This window comes from Prunus persica, chromosome G1, assembly GCF_000346465.2.
Source record: "Prunus persica cultivar Lovell chromosome G1, Prunus_persica_NCBIv2, whole genome shotgun sequence".
Lineage (NCBI taxonomy): Eukaryota > Viridiplantae > Streptophyta > Magnoliopsida > Rosales > Rosaceae > Prunus > Prunus persica.
In genome coordinates, this window is record NC_034009.1 from 11,222,398 (window position 1) to 11,241,987 (window position 19,590).

General features: G+C 37.9%; 2 protein-coding genes across 5 annotated transcripts; one reads left to right on the forward strand and one right to left on the reverse strand.

Annotated features, from left to right (window-relative positions):
* On the forward strand, positions 513-6,605 carry LOC18790449 (sodium/hydrogen exchanger 2). Of its 4 annotated transcripts, none has more exons than XM_020561010.1 (15): positions 513-773; positions 1,025-1,379; positions 1,477-1,595; positions 2,098-2,195; positions 3,158-3,217; positions 3,311-3,357; positions 3,445-3,639; positions 3,767-3,813; positions 4,469-4,535; positions 4,635-4,735; positions 4,873-4,974; positions 5,100-5,238; positions 5,340-5,402; positions 5,682-5,765; positions 5,869-6,225. In XM_020561010.1, exons 2-15 carry the CDS (start codon positions 1,203-1,205, stop codon positions 6,223-6,225), a joined length of 1,656 nt encoding a protein of 551 aa, XP_020416599.1. In that variant the 5' UTR covers positions 513-773; positions 1,025-1,202. The 4 variants fall into 4 exon arrangements, with proteins under 4 accessions (XP_020416599.1, XP_007223073.1, XP_020416593.1 ...); XM_007223011.2 differs by having other exon boundaries at positions 1,192-1,379; XM_020561004.1 differs by having other exon boundaries at positions 526-773; positions 1,103-1,379; positions 5,869-6,605.
* On the reverse strand, positions 7,026-10,630 carry LOC18789527 (vesicle-associated protein 2-2). Its single transcript, XM_007222889.2, has 8 exons — positions 10,135-10,630; positions 9,940-10,010; positions 9,651-9,732; positions 9,225-9,340; positions 8,959-9,141; positions 8,318-8,569; positions 7,862-7,939; positions 7,026-7,344 (listed from the first exon to the last, which is right to left on the reverse strand). Exons 1-8 carry the CDS (start codon positions 10,184-10,186, stop codon positions 7,231-7,233), a joined length of 948 nt encoding a protein of 315 aa, XP_007222951.1. The 5' UTR covers positions 10,187-10,630; the 3' UTR covers positions 7,026-7,230.

Consider the following 19,590-nt stretch of genomic DNA (forward strand, 5'->3'; position numbering starts at 1 on the left):
TTTGGGCTTTTCCAAAGTCTCCCTAATTATAACTCATTTTCTCATTCTAAGGTTAACTCGGATTTGTACAACTTAAAATACTTTAACATACGTGTAACATGTTACATGCACAGTGAGTTACGCTTGTGCTTACGCAATTATCGTGCGACATTTGACTTGGCATCAATAAATAAGTATTTTATATTTTTTCTATGACCATGGAAATTGACAAAGCGAAGCTCGATCTACATCTACTCATGCAAAACAAAAAACAAAAAAAAACAAAAAAGAGAGCTCCCAGGGCGAATGAGAATAAGAATATAATAATAAAATATAGAAAAGACCCTTCATTCAAGGCGACACAATGATACGTCACAGTACAAACATTTTCTGTTTGATTACCAAAACCGTCTAAGCACAGCATACCATCATCACCGTCCACGTGTAATCATTGTTGCTCAATCAACGGTCACTTTCTTTCCAAGTTCAAACTTTCTCTCTACACAAAGCCGTATATATTTCCTCACTTGGCGGTCTCTCTTCCTCCTCATCAGTCCTCTCACTTCTCAGCCCGTGGAGTGCTCCTTCTCCCTAGACTCCCTCTCTGTCCAAACTCTAAACTCACTTTCTCTCTCTAAAATCTCGTGAAACTGAGAAATTTTGGAATTTTGGTAATTTTTTAGGTTGGAAGTTTTTTTTTTCCCTAAAAAACCAGATCCAAATTGGATCATTTCCTTTCTTGTTCAAGAATCAAAACTTAACAGCTTCAAAAACTCAAGCTTGTGCGGTGACTGGTGAGTGAATCAAGTGCCGAGTTTCTATGCTTAATTTTCAAGCTTTATTTGAATTTTGTTAATTTAATCCAGACAATTCCAAGTTGAAAATATGCAGTCTCTGTTTGGCTGGTGAGAAAATGTAAGGGAAAGGAAAGGAAAGTCTTGACTTGGATTGTCACCAGTCTTTAACTGTTTTGGCTTCACTTCTATTAAAGCTAGATATTTCCATTCAAATATCTAATTTCACATACTTTTTCCCTTTTGCTTAGGTTGTGTGGTCCAAAAGAATCAAATTAAAGTAAAGATCTCATTTTTCTTACAATATGTTCACTTTTTTCAAACCCCAGAAAACGAAGGCCTTCAAAATCTAGGCCTTGAGATTTGTCTCCAAAGGCTTTGACTAGAACAGTTAACTGGCACTTGTGTTTTGCTCCAGTGCCAAGTACAATGGCGGTCGACGTGAGCTCACTTTCAGAGAGATCAGTGGAAATGCTGATGACCTCAGACCACACCTCCGTGGTGTCGATGAACCTGTTTGTGGCTCTTCTTTGCGCTTGTATTTTACTTGGTCATTTGTTGGAGGAAAGTCGATGGATGAATGAGTCCATAACCGCCCTTGCCATTGTGAGCCAGCTTAATTTTCTGTATCTGTCCATGTATGTGTGTTTGATGGAGAATTGAATTGAGAATGACTTTGTGTGAGTTTTGTTTTGGTGGGCAGGGACTGTGCACTGGAGTTATTATATTGCTAACCACTGGAGGGAAAAGCTCCCATTTATTAGTATTTAGTGAAGATCTCTTCTTTATATATCTGCTTCCGCCTATCATTTTCAATGCCGGGTAAGTTCAATTGGGTTTTATGTGTGCACCTTTTAAGTTTTAAATGACTGTTTACATCAGATTCATTATTCATTCACTTTTAGTTGTTATAATTATGGGTTTGTCTAATCAGTTTAATTAAAGCTTCTAAAGTAACATAAATGGTATGAAACGACAGGACTTCTGTTCAATAACAAGAGCTGGCGTGAATAGCGTAAGATGTATGATTTATATGATTGATTCGGTTGGAGATAAGCCAATAGATGAGGGTTATCTTCATGTGATCATAAATTTTTTCTATTTCGTTTTTTTTTCCTTGAAAAACGACCAATGATTTGTCATCATTCAATCATGCAAATCAGGAGTAGAAAATGATCTTCCTGCAAAATGAATTGATCTATTTAAACCTTTCACAGGAGTAAGTTGATGGAATTAGAAAAAGGCTATTTCGAAAGTTTTACTTACTATTTATTACTAAGTTCGCAGTAGATTATGATTGATCTTTTCTTTCCAACATCATCAGGTTCCAGGTAAAGAAGAAGCAGTTTTTTCGTAATTTCATGACTATCATGACGTTTGGTGCTGTTGGCACTCTCATATCCTTTGCCATCATATCCTTAGGTAAATCGCAACCTGAGGATTATAGCTTTTATAGCTTAGGTTTGTGCTGTAAAGGTTTAAAGATGTGAGGCACTTTAGGTGTGCTAGTATATAAAAAATTGTTGGAAACAGTAAATCATTTAAAGTTTGACTTGGTTGTGAACAAGCTTCGGTATTTCCAGTTTCTAAGTTCTTTATGTGTCAGCACTTTTAGTTGGGTGAAATCTCTATTGATGCAACTGTAGTGTGAACATGATATGGTACAAGTGTTCACTAATTATCAGATTCTCTTTTTTGTCAAGTGTTCCAATCATTCAGAATCATTGGGAACTTCATTTTTAGTATTTTTTTTATAAAAATCTTTGTCAAACACTTGAATGATAACTGATTTTATGGAATCTATTAAATTCACCAGAAATACACAAAACTTGCTGCATGTGCAAATTTATTCTTTTGTGAGGGTCATAAAGTAACTAAAGACATTTTATGATTCAACTGAAAATCTGGAAAAAGGAAAATAATCTGAATCAATCATCTATTTTTTTACAGAACGAAGTTATTAAAATTCACAACTTTGGTTACTTAAAACAGGTATGTGGATGTCTAGTGCTTGTTCTTTTCTGCACCACATCTATTTGGAAACACTAACTGTGTGTGCAACAATGCATGTGACTCCATTAGCAGACATCTTTATCAAACAGCTATTTGTGTGGGTGTATGAAGAGGTTTACATAGTGTGAATTATATTCTTAGAAGCTATAGCTTAAAAAGAAATGAGTTTCCTTGTGTTTCCAATGTTCTAAAGGTGAAGATGTACAATTTTACATTTACTTTAGCTTCTTTTGCGATAAGAGTTATTTTGGGTCAGTTTGTTTCTGTTTGTGACATATTCTGTTGTTGATACTCTTTGACTTCGATTGACCAGTGGAGAATTTTAATCACGGGCTTTCCGTGTTAATGAATTCTTTTTTATTTTGATCCAGGTGCTATGCACTTTTTCCACAAGTTCAATATTGGTTCCCTCAAGATTGGAGATTATCTTGGTATACCCAATTTTTCTTTATGATATCAAATTATTTTTGTTTTGTTTTGATTCCGTTACTTCCTGCTTAATTGTGTTAGTTCCTTGGTTGCAGCCCTTGGTGCGATATTTTCTGCAACCGATTCTGTTTGCACCTTGCAGGTATGCATTGTCTTGACTCTTCTGTAGCTGTGCTCTTGTTGCAGCTTTAAGAACAACACCTGAATTAAATCCAAACTCTCAATGCAGGTGCTTAATCAGGATGAGACACCTTTGTTATACAGCCTGGTTTTTGGGGAAGGGGTGGTTAATGATGCCACATCAGTGGTGCTTTTCAATGCAATCCAGAGCTTTGACCTCTCTCACATCAATACAAGCACTGCTTTGCAATTTATAGGAAACTTCTTATATTTATTTGCTGCAAGTACAATTCTGGGAGTTGTAGTAAGTCCCTCTCTCTCTCTCTCTCTCCCCCCCCAACCAAAATAAAAACAAAAAGAAGAAGAAAATGCAGAATCATTTGTGCCTCCTTGTTTATGATATGACCCATCCTTTTTTTTTTTTCTTGCAGGCTGGACTACTTAGCGCATATGTCATTAAGAAGCTCTATTTTGGCAGGTTTGTAAGAAATAGTATCTTGCTGGTATTTTGCTTGTGATACCATAAATATGATTGAGTGAAGGCAATAAGAAAGTAACCAATTAATTTTCAATCAGTAGGAGCAAAAATAATGAATTGCTGATTTTCCATCAAATCACCTATTGTACCACTACATAAATGGCTATAAGATATCAAGCAAAGACACACTAAATTACTTTTTTATTAAAAAATAAAAATAAAATGCCGTACTTTTATGCTTCTGGTTGGAATCTTAAAATAATGGGAGTGCAAGAATTTTGGATAAAACTTAAAAGTATTACCTGCCTGCAAGAGAAGTGTTCCTTTTCCCTCTCCCCCTTTGCACATGATGTTTTTTTTTTAGGGGTTTCTAATTATGTAATGTTGTGAAAAACCCACACAAACCACACAACAGAAATTGCCAAATATTAAGTAGATAGATAGATAGATAGAGAGAGAGAGAGAGAGAGAGAGAGAGAGAGAGAGAGAGAGAGAGATATGTGGTGCGGAAAACTTGCCTATATCCACAGGAGAGGGAGACTGAAAATCTACTAATTATCAAATTTTTTGTTTTACTTTATGTTGAAAGACAGGTAATTTTCAATGTGATTTTGAGTAGCCTCTTATGCTTGTTTTTGCAATTTACAAAAATCAGACACTCAACGGATCGTGAAGTTGCTCTTATGATACTCATGGCTTACCTTTCATACATTCTATCTGAAGTAAGATTTCTGGAAACTTGTACATCATCTCTCTTTTGTTCTTGTTTCTTGTCTAAAGGGAGATCTGACCATAAGTTAAAATTTTGACTTATCTTGCAGCTGTTTTATTTAAGTGCCATTCTCACTGTGTTTTTTTGCGGAATTGTTATGTCTCACTACACATGGCATAATGTAACGGAAAGTTCCAGAGTGACAACTAAGTATGTTGAATCTCCATAAAACATTTTCCTGGACAATTGAAAGTCAGTCTTATTGAGTATGTCTATAGCTCTGGAAATCATTGCTGGAATAGCTGTCATGTTACTGATGTTTCAATTCTCTTTACCAACTAATGCAGGCATACTTTTGCCACTCTGTCATTTGTTGCTGAGATTTTTATCTTTCTTTATGTCGGCATGGACGCCTTGGACATTGAGAAGTGGAGATTTGTGAGCGATAGGTATGTTTAATGCATAAAATGGAGATTGGCCTCCTTTAGACTCCTTCCTTCTTGTACATGTGTGTCAGACAGTGTTTACTTGTTCTTGATTATTAAGTTAATTTTTGTTTTGCTTCTTTATTCAGCCCTGGCAAATCTATAGCGGTGAGTTCAATACTGTTGGCTCTGGTTCTGGTTGGAAGAGCAGCCTTTGTTTTCCCCTTATCTTTCTTAACCAACTTGACTAAGAAATCTCCATCTGATAAAATCAGTTTGAAGCAACAAGTAAGAGTTTATCTTTTTTTTCTTTCCAGTTGTCTCTTTTGGTATAGATTCTTTGAATCAAATGATATATTACACGTCTCAATGGGTTGTCTGGTTTTCAGGTTACAATTTGGTGGGCTGGGCTTATGCGTGGCTCTGTTTCTATGGCACTTGCTTATAATCAGGTAAACATTGAACATTGTCCTTTCTGTAACCTCTGAGACTGATATGTTCTAGTCTTTGGAACTTTCATAACTATGTATAAAAGCCAGAGTAAATCCTTGTTGTGTACTTATGGTACCGGCTTTGAGCTGTCTTTGCTCTATATTGCTGTTACAATGATGTTGAGCAATTTTAAGCTCGGCAAAGTGTTCTGTAACACTAGCATTGATATTTTGTTGTGAACTAGGTTTGAAAAGAAAAAGAAATTATATAATGAGTTCCTAATTTGTATCTGTATGCAGTTTACTAGGTCTGGCCATACTGACTTGCGTGCAAACGCGATCATGATCACCAGTACTATCACAGTTGTTCTTTTCAGCACAGTGGTAAGAAACCAGTGGCTCAAAAACTAGAGCTCATTTGGGACACATTTCATATATCAACCACAAATGACTGGTTTGGCTATATTTTATCCTTTTGTTTATGCAGGTATTTGGTTTGATGACTAAACCACTAGTGAGGATTTTGCTTCCTTCATCAAAACACATCGGCAGTATGATATCTTCCGAACCATCTAGTCCTAAATCAATCACTGTGCCACTGCTCAGCAATGGGCAAGATTCAGAGGTGAGCCTTGGGGTGCAAGATTCAGAGGCAAATCATGGGCCCGTGAACATACCCCGTCCAACTAGTTTACGAATGCTCCTAAGCAGTCCTTCTCACACTGTCCACCATTATTGGCGAAAATTTGATAATGCCTTCATGCGGCCTGTGTTTGGTGGGCGGGGTTTTGTACCTTATGTTCCGGGCTCACCTGTCGAACAAAATGATCATCAATGGCATTGAGAAGTAACTGATACACATATAAGCTCTAATTTATGTAATTTATAGGTTTGGATTGAGATCGGCTTCAGTGTGCATTTGTTTATACATAGCAGAATTTGGGGTGTGGTGACAGCATTTTACACAAGATGAGCTGCTTGTTCGTGTGGTGGTTCAAAATTTTCGTGTCTGCATAGGTTGCTGACTAGATTAATTCCTTGACGGTTCGTACCCTTATAAGTTTTGCGTGATTGGAGTTGTATATTGATGATTTTGTAATGATCCTTCAGAATTTTGATTTCCAAAATTTCAATGTTATTAGCTTTTATGGTTGCATGTTTTTGACAAAACCAGATCCAAAACAGAACCATTTCTTACTGAAATATATGAAAGTGCTTCTGGCTCATCGTTTCTCATTTGCATGATGAATAAACAAAATAATTGTCAGCAAATGTGGTTGGTTAGGCCAAGGCAGTGTGACCATGCTCCCTTGCATCTGAACCCCTTCCCGTATATTAGAATAGTTGAGAATCCCTTCCTGTATATTAAAATAGTTGAGAATATCACTCTTGTCAAAAAGATTATTGTCGTTTATTTAAATGAGCAGTCATTTTCAGATTGATACATGCCGTTTCAGATGTTAGTTTTACACTTAATACATGTTTTCATATTTCAGTTCTATGATTAAATCACCGGCATAAATTATGATTTGAACCTTACCCTGAACTCGAAAAAAGTAACCAGATTTGCTACATTCAACAATTTTTTTATTTATGAAAAGGCTAAAATCAACATTGATAACTGAAATTCATGGAACACTGGCATCAACAAAATGACATTCCTTTATAAAATTTTATTTGAGAGATCAGCTCTTACATGCAGAATTCAGATGGGTCCATATTTTACACATCAGACTGAAGAACATCTCTGGTGTCAGAAACATGCAAGCAGATAGATCCTTCTAAATTAGCCATGAAGGAGAAACAGCTTTGTTTTACTGTCTAATATCTGAGCCATAATTTTTTTTCTCTACGGATGGATATAGTATCCGATTGCTAGACTGATGAGAGCAACCATACAAACATAAAAGAGAGGGAAGCCAACCATAATCCTTTTGACATTGTTCTTCCTCCTCAGCAACTCCTACAAAGAGAAAAGGCAGACAATCAAATCTCTAGACTAGGGCTCATATATACAACATAAACACAGCATACTATTAAAGTAATTGGAAAGAGCAGCAAGGCTCAAATCATGATAAAAGAAGACTGAAGCAAAACAATCAATTGATGAGATAGAAATGGATTGGTCCAAGATAGAGAAACCAATTATTTTAAGAAAATAAAAAGTCAAACAGAGAAGCTAGCATTTCACCTCTTCACCAGTTAACATTCCTTGTATTGTAGCTCAAAAGTTCAAAACTCTTAAAAGTAATAAAGCTCAAAAGTCAACCCTTTACAATCGATATTTAGTTTATTCAAATAAGGGTGTTTTTAATTCTATACTATTCTTGTCACTTTAGTCATCCAATTCTCTCTCTCAACCTGCACGCTATCTGATTCGAAGGCAATTATGGTAGAGAATATATACTGCATTTACAGCTTATGCGGCTATCCTCTAATGAAGATAACAGAAAAAAGGATTCGTGGAATAAATTACTCACCAATTCATGTTTAAGCATATTCTTCTCGCGAGTGGTCATGCTTCTATCTTCTGTTAGCTTCATGATGGTAAGTTCAGCCTGCAAAGAATATATGACATTGATATTACTTTTATTTACATTTTCGAGGGGATATGTTAACATTTTAAATAGAACTAGGAAGCAGCTCCTGGTCCGCCTCATTGGGATATGGACTATTGAAAAGGGGGGAATCTTAGGAACAACAAAGTTTGGTATTCACAACATTTCTCGAATAGCAGATATGTATCTAAAAAACTTAACAAACATACTTCAACATGTTTAGAAAGTAGACCTCTACCCATATTATTCCCCTCAGGTTCCTTAAATGCAGATATTTCTCCAAAAATCCTTCCAAAGAGAATTATAACACCTAATATTAAAAAGAAGGATTTCATGGTTCCCACGCTATAAAGATAGATCTAGATGAGAAAAACTGACCTCTTTTAGCTTTGAATCCAATGTATTTAGCTTCAATTTCAATTCATCAAAATCCTTCGTTAAATTCAACGCAACAGCATCCTTAGCTGGTTTCAATTCCTCCACAACCTTAGCTGGTTTCAATTCCTCCACAACCTTAGCTGGTTTCAATTCCACCACATCCTTAGCTGGTTTCAATTCCTCGACATCCTTAACTGCTCTTGACTCATCCATGTCCTTATAAGTTTCAAACCCCTCAACATCCTCAGCAACCTGGCACAAGGAAAACAGATCGTGGTGCAAGGGTCAGTACAATATGTGTGAACAACTGTTTTATGAAAATACAGTTTCAGACTTGATTGCAATATAAAATAGCCATTCCTGGAAAGCAAGGTTCAGATCAATATTTCTGCTTCCATATAATTGGCTCCAAACAAAATTATGTCCCCCACTAACGTACAGATGGCAAACAATGCTGCCAACCACGTCAAAATGCTAATGCAGATGTCCTATAGTGCTCCCGCCCACGCATTGTCAAGAAAAAAAAAAGATATTTGGATACAACACAGAGCAAGAAATTCAAGAAAAAGGAAACATAAAAAAAAAAAAAGTTAGGAGATCAGTTAAGAATCAGTTTAAACAGATAACAGTATTGCTCTTACCCCATGAGGCGGGGGTATGTTTTCAACTCCACTCAGAACTCTATCCTTTTTCACTGAATTTTCATAACATGGATCTTGCTTCGACTCTCCATTAATTGGTACAAATACTGGGGAAGAGGGTGGGCTGATGAGCACCACTCTTAGTTTCTTCTCTTCAATGTATTTGCCACTATCTTTTGAGAACTGCCAAGAAAAGGATAAATTAAAATGAACATTTTTTTATGAAAAAGTTAGACCAAGAGAACCAATAATTCTTACTTTCTTACCATGTCAGATGTAATTTCCTCTTCAGTTGTCCCGAATGGAATAACTGTGCTCAGGATAAGGAACTTGTCTTTGCACTGCAAATCAGGTGGCGCGACACGCTGAGCTTGCATGGTAACTGCATTGACAAAAGAGGTGAAGAGCGAAAAGTCCATTAGTTTTGGTACTAGATTTTTGGTCTGCACCACAACGGGCTACTGGTTACTTCTCTAGTAACATGGAAATTTATGTTCAATTTTATAGTGTACTTGTTCAGTACAGCTCTTGATCATTACTTTAATCTTACAAACGAGGTCACTATAATACATGTATGTAAGGGGAAAGAGTACTGCAATCATGACGGCAAAGGCGTATTGGAGAAAAACTCAAGAACCCAAGATGGGGATGGATAAGTAAGAACTAAGAAGAGAGAATGAAGAACATAAGACCTGTGAAATCACATGTTGCCTTGGGTTTTATGATGCCAGCGTTAGGCCGCACGCAGTATTTCTTTGGAGAAGTGGTTTTTACCTGCGCATAGATTTTGCCAAATTGCAAAGCATTAAGCACCAATCCAATCTTCTTAAGTCCTAATCAAACCCGATTTTCATCAATTTGGACATATTTTCATGAAAAGTGAGTAAGGATATGTTTCCATGCACACAAACACAGAGCATACAAAAGCTACATAAATAATTAAGAAAAACAGAATAAAAGTTCTGAAAATTGAAGCAATACCTTGAAAGCAACATAGTGATCAGACTTATTGCCAAGTTGAATCGAGCATAAACTTTGCTTCTTCAACTCAACTACAAGAGGGAAAGAAAATCAAGAGACAATTAAAAACATTAAACAAGTCAGTTTGATTTGGATTCTTGGTTCTTGGGTTTTGATGAAACCATATTAATAAAACAAAAAAGAGTGAGAAGTTACATGTGAATTTGAGTTCGCAGGGTTGAACATCCAAAAGCTCTGTGGTCATCATCACTGTCAAACCTTGAGAAAACGCAGGCAGATGTGAAGAACCCAGATGAAGAAAAGAGCCAAGAAAGGAGAGAGAGAGAGAGAGAGTGAGATTGTGAGAGTCTGTGAATGGCAGAAAGGTTGGTGTGTTGGTGATGTGAAGTACTATATGAAGAAGGTTAAGGCGAAGCAGAGAAGTGAAAGCAAAGAAAGCATTTGGGGATTGTGTTGTTGTTGGTTGCAGTGGGTCTGTGTTTCTCTCTCTCTCAATTGTGAACGGTTGTACCCGCTTTCTCTTCCATTTTCTTTCTTAGCAAACACCCAACAGAGCAAATAGACCCAAATGCCCAAGATGGTATCAGAGGAGATAGATTTTTGTGACAGAAAATGAAACCCATCAGAGGGCCAAAGGCTCAAAGCAAACGCACCAAACTAGACAAGCTGGCCGTTCGTGGGTTGCTGCCACTCTGACTGTGCCACATGCACTTGTACAGTCTCTCTTTTTACCTCACCGAAAGTAAAAGGCTAAAAGGAGGAGAAGCCAAAAAAATAAGAACTCCTTTTATCCGCCTTTTTCTTTACCTTTTCCTAAGGGGAAAGGTAGGGAGTCAAACATGAGTACAAAAAGAAAATTTTGATCAATGTTATGTTGTATGTGATGTTATATCACACATGATTGTTTTAGATATGAAGGAAAATATTTGAGAGGGTGGGAGGGGAATTTTAAGCTTGTGAGGGCAATGCGGGTTTTACTTTCGAGTTTGGATTCCCCTTTCAATAGGTCCCATCTTGTAATCAAAATAATAACGTCAAACGAACCAAATCAAGAGCCATGAGAGATGTTGGCATTAGGGGTGGGCATCGGGACCGGAAAACCGGAACACCGAACCGAACCGGTGAAAAAAAACCGGTTGACCAAAAAAGTCAACAAATCGGACCGGAATCGGACCGAACCGGTTCCAACCGGTTCCAGTTCTGGTTTTACATCTCTCCGCACCGGACCGGACCGAACCGGACCGGTCATATATTTTATATTTATATTTTTACAAAATTTTAAAATCTAATGCCATTTTTTAACTTTTATAATCACTAATTTTCCAAGTTCAACTTCAAAAAATTTCTAAATGTATGAATTGGATTATTTGTTCATTTTTAAGCTAAAAAAACAAGTTATTTATTATAATTTTTTTATTAAAAAAATTTAAAAAAAAATAAATTAATAATCCTGTTCAAAACCGGAACCGGTCAGAACCGGACCGAAACCGGTTAGAACCGAACCGGCCGGTTTTCGAAATTTTTTTTGCCTAAACCGGACCGGTTAAATAATACCGGTTTCGATTCCGATTTGAGGTGAGAACCGGACCGAACCGGACCGCGCCCACCCCTAGTTGGCATGAGTGGGGATAAAAAAGAAGAAGAAGCAAATCATTTTCTGGATCTCTTGCAATAATAAATTATGCAGAAGATAGCAAATGGAAAGCAAAGATCTATAATTTTGTAATCTTTTCATTTAACTGAATATAGATATCATCCACAACAAAGCTTTACCAACAGAATTTTATGCCTTTAATTTTTAGAACTCACAGGAGCTTGAAGCTTTTAAGCCAGCCCAATTCAGCACCATACCTTGTCAACTAGTGGAATAAAGAGCTGGCAAATGTAGGCAAGTTAGGCCTTCCCAACCAATAGACAATCTTTCCTTTGTACTTAGCCATGCTTTGATTTAATTATGAGTGTTAGCAAATGGAAATATTTGGTTTGAATTTATAGCTAGGAAGCAACCAAAGCCAAGGCTAACACAGCATTCTGGTTTACCTAACTGAATTGTGCAACTCACAGTTTGACAAAGAGACTCAAATCAAGCACGACAACCAAGACAGCACATAGATTGAAGGTGTGTCAGCAAACAATATATGTGCACATTACACATATACCTATGAAGCTGCATTCACCATGAGGCTGATGTGAATATGCAACAAAATTACTCAACCTAAAATGGGAGTTATGTCAATTAGAGCATCAACTGATGTGTTAAAAATGCCACATAGACATTTAACGGTTAAAAATAATATTTTACATCATTCCAACCGATGTGTTAAAGCTGATGTGGAATGAAGGCTAGAGGTTGAGATGTTATTTTTGACATCCCAAAAGCAAGATGTCAAATGAATATTTTATTATTTTTTTTTTCTTTCTTTTTAATTAAAAATAAATCAACACTAAATGCAATAAAATAATAATTTAACCTGACATATCAGGTGGAGTGTAAAGCTGTGTAAGATATCAAATTGCTACATCAGTCATCAAATTTAAATTTGATATTTGGTATTTGACATCTCCCTTGGAGATGCTCTTAATCATTGATAATGTATGTACTTTTTTGCACTCCAGTTCGAATCTCCTTACTTACGTCGTAAATTATAGTAATTTAGAATATTACCTTAAAAGGAAGAAAGAAAAACGTATTTCTAACTATTTTAGGGACCAGCTGCCCTTTGATTGGGAAACATATGGAGCGTGCGGAGTTTTCTAAGCTCAAGGCATTTAATCAAGTTGGTAGACTTTCTGATGGTGTTCGAATTGTAAAAAAAATTGGCATATGATTGATCCCTATTACCTGAGTTGACCAACCCATCTCATATATTGTTCTTTAAATTCCTTAAATTGTTTTTCTATAACTAAATGTATCTTTTTAGTAAAATTTGGAACATAAAAATTGCGTTTCTTGTAGAGTATTGCACTTGGTGTTTCAAGAAAAGCAGCGTGTTTGGTTCATAAGAAAAAGGAAACATTTCATTTCACATTTTTTGTAAATTTAAACATAGAAAATGGTTTTATGGTACATAAGAAAGGGGAGGAAAATGAAACTTCCTACGGGAAATTAATGTCAGAATTAAATGCACTTTTTTTCATGATTAATTTGTCCTTATTAATAATTTAGAATTACAATTTTATTCAATAACAATTCTTTTTTATTTTTTATTTCTAACATATGTATACAGTCCCGATCTCTTGGACCACAGGAGTCCAAGAGATTTGTGGTCACTCACCGTTGGATGTAAATTCAACGGTTCACGTATAATATAAAGCAAAAGGCAAAGAATGTTGAAACATTCAAAATACCATAAAATTTCCTTGGTTAATGCAAATATTAAGAATTAAAATTATTAATTAAACGAGGATAATATGGTAAATTCATAATTTTTAATATTAAAAAATTTATAATTTAAAACAAAATCAGATAATGGGTCCTATTTTTATGAAACACAAGAACTACCCATCATTTTTTTAAATTATAAAATAAAAAAATAAAACCAATTGGCACATGCGTGAGTAGGTATAATTGGAAAAATAAATCAAATTTATTTTTCATTTCTACACAAATCAAATATGGGAAAGGAAATAAAGTGGAATTTCATGGTTACATTCCTAGCATTGCCAAATAATGGGAAATATTCCTAAAAACATGAAAAATAATTTTCTATCAAATCCTTTCAGCGAAGCAAAAATAAAATTAAAGAAAATGATAGTTCTAATGAGATTTGAATGGAATCATTATCCTAAGTTTTCTATTTATGCATACAACATATGCTTACATGACTTTCTGCTGCATATGTATTGTTTTTAATAAATAAAAAATTTAATTGTCCTTTTAAGTAATTTGACATAAAGAAAAAATTGTCACTGAAATAATCTATTAAAAATGGGTGAGAAACTATAAAGATTCATTAGCGTAGTGTTTTAGAGCAAATGTTCATACAAGAAATGTCTTGGGTTCGAGTTCTAGAATTTGTGTAGTATGTATGAGTTTAGTCTATTGCCCCTCTCAATAGAAAAAGTCTTTAAAAAAAGCGTGAGAAAATAGGGTGGAAAAAATAGCATGACTCTTCTTTTTGCTTTTTTTTCTTTTGTTTATACCGAAATAAACGGCCTATTACCACCGAACACGTGGAGGGGATCGATACTGATCAACGGACCCCTTCGGCATGCTCCCTACCGAAGCCATCTATCTTGGCCTCTTTCACCATCAGACACGTGCCATGCTCACAATCCATGCCCAGAGTCCCACATCGGAAATATGAGCACAGTGCACACCTCCCAAGGCCTATAAAAGGAGACCCATATCCCCAAAAGGAAGGGATCAGAACTAACGGTACGCTATCGTGTGATCTATCAGTTAAACTTTACTAAATCCGTACTTACTTAAGCATCGGAGAGCCTTCGGCCGGTACCGCACCGGTACCCAAGGATTTACCGAACTTATCCTTTTGTAGGTACTTATTCTTCCGAAGTAGAACGCTCACCGAAGACAGTCATCTACCGAAGGGATAAATTTAACTAAGTTGACGAATCACGTGCTGAACCACTTTTTCGCATCAACATCTTTTTCAAAACTACAGATGATATTAAGAGAGAGGAAAAACGAATCTCATGAAATAGATACTTTTAATCACTTAAACTACAAATCTTTTGTAAACTACTATTGTTTTTCAAGTAAACTGCAGAATTACCCCCGAACTTGTACCTAATTATCAATTTACCCCATGAACTTTTCTTATTTATAGAAAATTAAAGACTCGAACTAAATTTTATTGCCAATTCCCCTTACTGTCTAAATCAATAACATGTCATCCAATAATCCGTCAAATCATTAAAAAAATATTTTTCAAAATGAAAAAAATAAATCCTATGCCCGCCCCCCTCCAAAACAACAATTAACTAAGGTGAATTATTTCTGGAGAAGGACCCATAAATTGAAATGGAATGAATTGTTTGTTGGGAAGAAGCTTAAAGTATAGCTCCAAATGCATTTGCAACTTCCCACACACAAACAAGCCAGCCACAGAGCATAAATCAGAATTTGGAATTTACAAGCCCGCCAATACAATCAAACATTCTCTCTTTCTCGCGGTCTTCTTCTCAAGCCCATTCCCCCATGACCACAAACCCTTCACTCCAGACCAATCCCCCACCTTTCTTCCTTCATATTTTTTTACCCCACAAACCATTCACCCTGTTAGGATCCAACCCTTCCCTTGGGCCATAGCCTTAGCCCAAGAGATCATCTAGCTATTTTCCCCAAAATAAGATATTTTACTTTTTCCCATGTATTCAGAAGTTGGTTAGTTTCTCTCTCAACCGATTTCCAGTTGGCAATCGAAGCTAGCTGTATATACACCAGTCTGCTTGGTGGAGAAAGTATGAATGAAAATATAGTTGTTTACTTTCCTTTCTTCCTTCTATTTTTGCTACGCTTTCCCTTTTAGGTCCAAGGTCCCATCATTTGGTATCTAGAGCCTGGTTTTGACTATGGGAAGAAAAGGGCAGACAACAGCCTCCTTGGAGGTTGTTGCCATTGCGGAAGCCGAGCTTGATGCTCAACATGAATTGTGGGACTCTCAAATTCAGGAGGTCCAGGCAACGGTGACGGCACTAGCGGTTCAGTCAAATATGTCGGATGTGCAGAATTCTTTAGCCGCTCACCAAGATCAGAACGTCGCTTTCCAAAAGTCGATGTTGGAGGAGATCCGCGCTCTTTGCAACTGCAATTCACCGCCCGTATCGACTCAATCAGAACGTATTACGTCTACTGGACCACCACCACATAGCACGGTCCTATCCTCATCGACTACCGTGCTAAGATCTCCGGGAGCCATGGCCACGACGGGGGGTATTTTCTCGACTAATCACACCTTCACGGCACCTAATCACCCAATATTTGCTGGTGCCGGACCCAGTTTGGGATTCTTGGCGTCAAATCCGTATATTCCACCTGCGATTGTTCTACCAGGAGCATCGACTATGGGGTCACCATCGTTGCAACCCCAGATGCCAATACCTCAATACTCTCAGCCACCACTACGAACAACGGTGAACCATCCACTAGTAGGACCACACATCATTCATTCGGGATCACTCATGTCCCCAGGACCACACATCCCCTATCACTCAGCATCTCAGATGATGCCGATAAGCCCAAGACCTCACTCCCCCCATTTTTCTAGCATGAAACCCATGAAATTGGATCTTCCTCGTTTCTATGGTGAAGACCCCTATGACTGGTTGGCAATGGCGGAGCGCTTCTTGGAATACCACAAGGTAGAAGAATCCAGAAAAGTCATGGCGGCGGCTATGCATTTGGGTGGTGACGCAGCCCTCTAGATGAAATGGTATAAAGCCAGGTATCCGAGAGACTCGTGGGCCATCTTTTCTGACATGCTTCTTCAACGATTTAGGCCAAGAAAGGCTCTGAATGTTAACGTGGCACTTTCACGGATACGGAAAATGGGCTCAGTGGCAGAGTTTGTGGCCCAATTCATCAAACTGTCTTGTCGAGCTGTGGGTTGGACTAATGAGCTTCTATTGGGTGTATTTGTCGGAGGTCTGAAGGAGGAAATTCAAGATGATGTTTTAGCCCTTGAACCCAAGAATTTGGCCCGAGCCATGGAACTAGCCCAAATTTATGAAAATAAGCAGATTAAGAAAAAGGCTTCATTTAGGGCAAATAATACCAAATCTTTTCAGCCACCTTCGTATCCAGGAACGAAGCCACATTTCTCCACACCAGGGGTCACCTCCGAACCTACGACATTTGGAAATCGACCAGAAGGACCAACGGTTCAGCGTAAGACTCAATCCAAGCTTCAAGAACGTCGTTTGAAAGGATTGTGTTTCTACTGTGATGATCCCTATGTTCCAGGTCATAGGTGTAAATAGTCTCGCGTTTTCATGATCGAGGTAGAAGGAAAAGATATGGAAACTGTGGAGGTTGGTTCAAGTGAAGGTCTAGATGCTGTAGAAGAGGACTCGACCCTGACAGATGATACCTCCGTACAGCTTCATGCTATCACCGATAAGAGAAGGAGTAGAGGGAGAGCCATGAAATTAATGGGGCATATTCAGGGCATTCCCATTCTGGTTTTCATAGACTCTGGTGCCGACAAGAGTTTTATAAACCCATGGATTGCAGAGCACCTGCGCCACCCCATTGATAGGACTGGTATTGAAACCGTGGTGGTTGCCTCAGGTAGCCCTCTAAAAACCAAAGGCATGCTCCGACAGGTTCCAGTCCATATACAAGGATATGAATTCAAGCATGATTATCGGCTTTTGAATGTGATTGGCTGTGACATGGTGCTCGGCATGGATTGGTTAGAGACTTTGGGATTGGTAGGATGGCGTTTCAAACACAGGACAATGGAGTTTACGGTGGCAGGATCTAATCACAGGATTATGGGTGCCATGAATGGCCCATTACAACCTACCACCCAAATCTGTCAATTGGGATCTAAAGAGAACGCAGTAGATTTGAATTTTCTGATCCATGAGACAACCGACCCTATGTCTATTTCGGTCTCAGAATCCCTGCCAGAACCATTACAAAGTCTGCTCAATCAATTTGCAGATTTGTTCTCAGCTTCTACAAGGCTTCCCCCAAAGAGAAGTGTAGATCACCAGATTCCTTTACTACCGGGCACGGGGCCAATTTCAGTCTGACCATATCGTTACGCCCATAGCCAGAAGTCAGAGATAGAGACTCAGGTTAAAGAAATGCTCAAAGCCGGTTTAGTCCGCCATAGCAACAGCCCTTTCTCATCACTAGTATTATTGGTAAAAAAGAAAGAAGGCACCTGACGTTTTTGTATTGATTACAGGGCTCTCAACCAGGTCACTATCAAAGACAAATTCCTTATACCTGTTATTTATGAACTACTGGATGAACTATATGGAGCCTCGTATTTCTCTAAATTGGACCTGCGGTCAGGTTATCATCAAATCAGGAAGAAAGATGAGGATATTCCGAAAACTGCTTTTCGCACTCATGAAGGTCACTATGAGTTTCTTGTAATGCCTTTTGGCCTCACAAACGCACCATCCACCTTTCAAGCACTCATGAACTCTGTCTTTCGTACATACTTGCGTAAATTTGTGTTGGTGTTCTTTGATGATATTCTAGTATACAGTAACTCATTTACTGACCACCTTGCTCACCTTCAACAAGTCTTTGAGCTCCTGCGAGCAAACCAATTGTAGGTCAAAATGTCCAAATGCTCGTTTGGACAACGGTTTATGGATTATCTGGGCCACACAATCTCGGCAGCTGGGGTTGGGGTTGACCGTAAGAAAATTCAGTGTATCGAAACTTGACCGAAACCCGCCACCGTCAAAGGACTAAGGGGATTTCTCGGTCTTGCAGGGTATTATCAAAAGTTTGTTAAAGACTTTGGCCTCATCTCCAAACCCTTAACCGATATGTTGCGCAAGGATGGCTTTGTATGGTCCACGGAGGCAGAAAAAGCTTTTGAAACTCTCAAAGATGCTCTTACTACTACACCTATTCTTGCTATGCCTGACTTCAACAAAGACTTTGTAATTGAATGTGATGCTTCTAATGGGGGCATTGGTGTTATCTTATCACAAGACCACCACCCTATCGCTTACCTTAGCAAGGCTCTTTCTACCAAGCATCGAAGTCTCTCTGTTTATGACAAAGAAATGATGGCAGTAATATACACTGTGGAACATTGGAGACCTTATCTGTTGGGCAGGAAGTTTAAGATTCTCACAGACCATCAAACCATTCGATATTTTTTGGAGCAAAGAATCACTACCACCACTCAAGAGAAATGGCTGCTCAAACTCTTGGGTTATAATTATGAGATTGAGTACAGAGCTGGAAAAAATAATGCAGGACCTGATGCCTTGTCTCGTAAACATGAATTATTGGCTCTAATGGGACTCACGTCCCCAATTTTTGATTTCATTCCTCAAATTGCTGCAGCGTGTCTTCAGGATTCAGCCACTCATTAACTCGTCTTGAATGCTCAGTCTGCCTCCAATCCCAATTCTTACTTTACTTAGGTCAACAACCAATTATATTACAAGGGCAGCTTGTATGTACCAGCCACTGCTACGTGGCGCGAGCAGATCCTGGAGAAGTTTTACAATACTCCTACTGCAGGACACTCCGGTTATCTGCGGACATACAAGAGAGTGCTACGCACTTTTAGATGGCCTGGTCTTAAATATGATGTCAAGAAGTATGTGGCCACTTATGATACCTGTCAACGCAACAAGTGTGAATCTATTAAGCCGCCCGGCTTACTACAGCCCTTGGCCATTCCAGACTCCATTTGGTAAGATATTGCAACGGATTTTATTGAAGGATTGCCGCCAAGCTCTAGAAAGAATTGCATCCTCGTGATGGTCGATCGTTTGTCTAAATATGGCCATTTTGTGATAATCAAACATCCTTACACTGCTGTACAAATCGCTCAGATTTTTATCAAGGAGATTTTTCGACTTCATGGTTTGCCCCGCACCATAGTCAGTGACCACGATCCTACTTTCCTCAGTCAGTTCTGGACAGCGTTCTTCCAAGCTCAGGGCACCAAGCTATGCCATAGTTCAGCGTATCATCCTCAG

What these genes read in the sequence shown, in the direction of transcription:
- LOC18789527 (XM_007222889.2), bottom strand. Translation starts at nt 10,186, where the DNA reads ATGATGACCACAGAGCTTTTGGATGTTCAACCCTGCGAACTCAAATTC. An exon ending in CTGCGAACTCAAATTCACAT is followed by an intron (nt 10,011 to 10,134) that starts GTAACTTCTCAC and finishes TCCCTCTTGTAG; the next exon opens with TTGAGTTGAAGAAGCAAAGT. An exon ending in AGGAAATTACATCTGACATG is followed by an intron (nt 9,142 to 9,224) that starts GTAAGAAAGTAA and finishes TTTTCTTGGCAG; the next exon opens with TTCTCAAAAGATAGTGGCAA.
- LOC18790449 (XM_020561010.1), top strand. Translation starts at nt 1,203, where the DNA reads ATGGCGGTCGACGTGAGCTCACTTTCAGAGAGATCAGTGGAAATGCTG. An exon ending in ATTCTGTTTGCACCTTGCAG is followed by an intron (nt 3,358 to 3,444) that starts GTATGCATTGTC and finishes CTCTCAATGCAG; the next exon opens with GTGCTTAATCAGGATGAGAC. An exon ending in TGGCACTTGCTTATAATCAG is followed by an intron (nt 5,403 to 5,681) that starts GTAAACATTGAA and finishes ATCTGTATGCAG; the next exon opens with TTTACTAGGTCTGGCCATAC.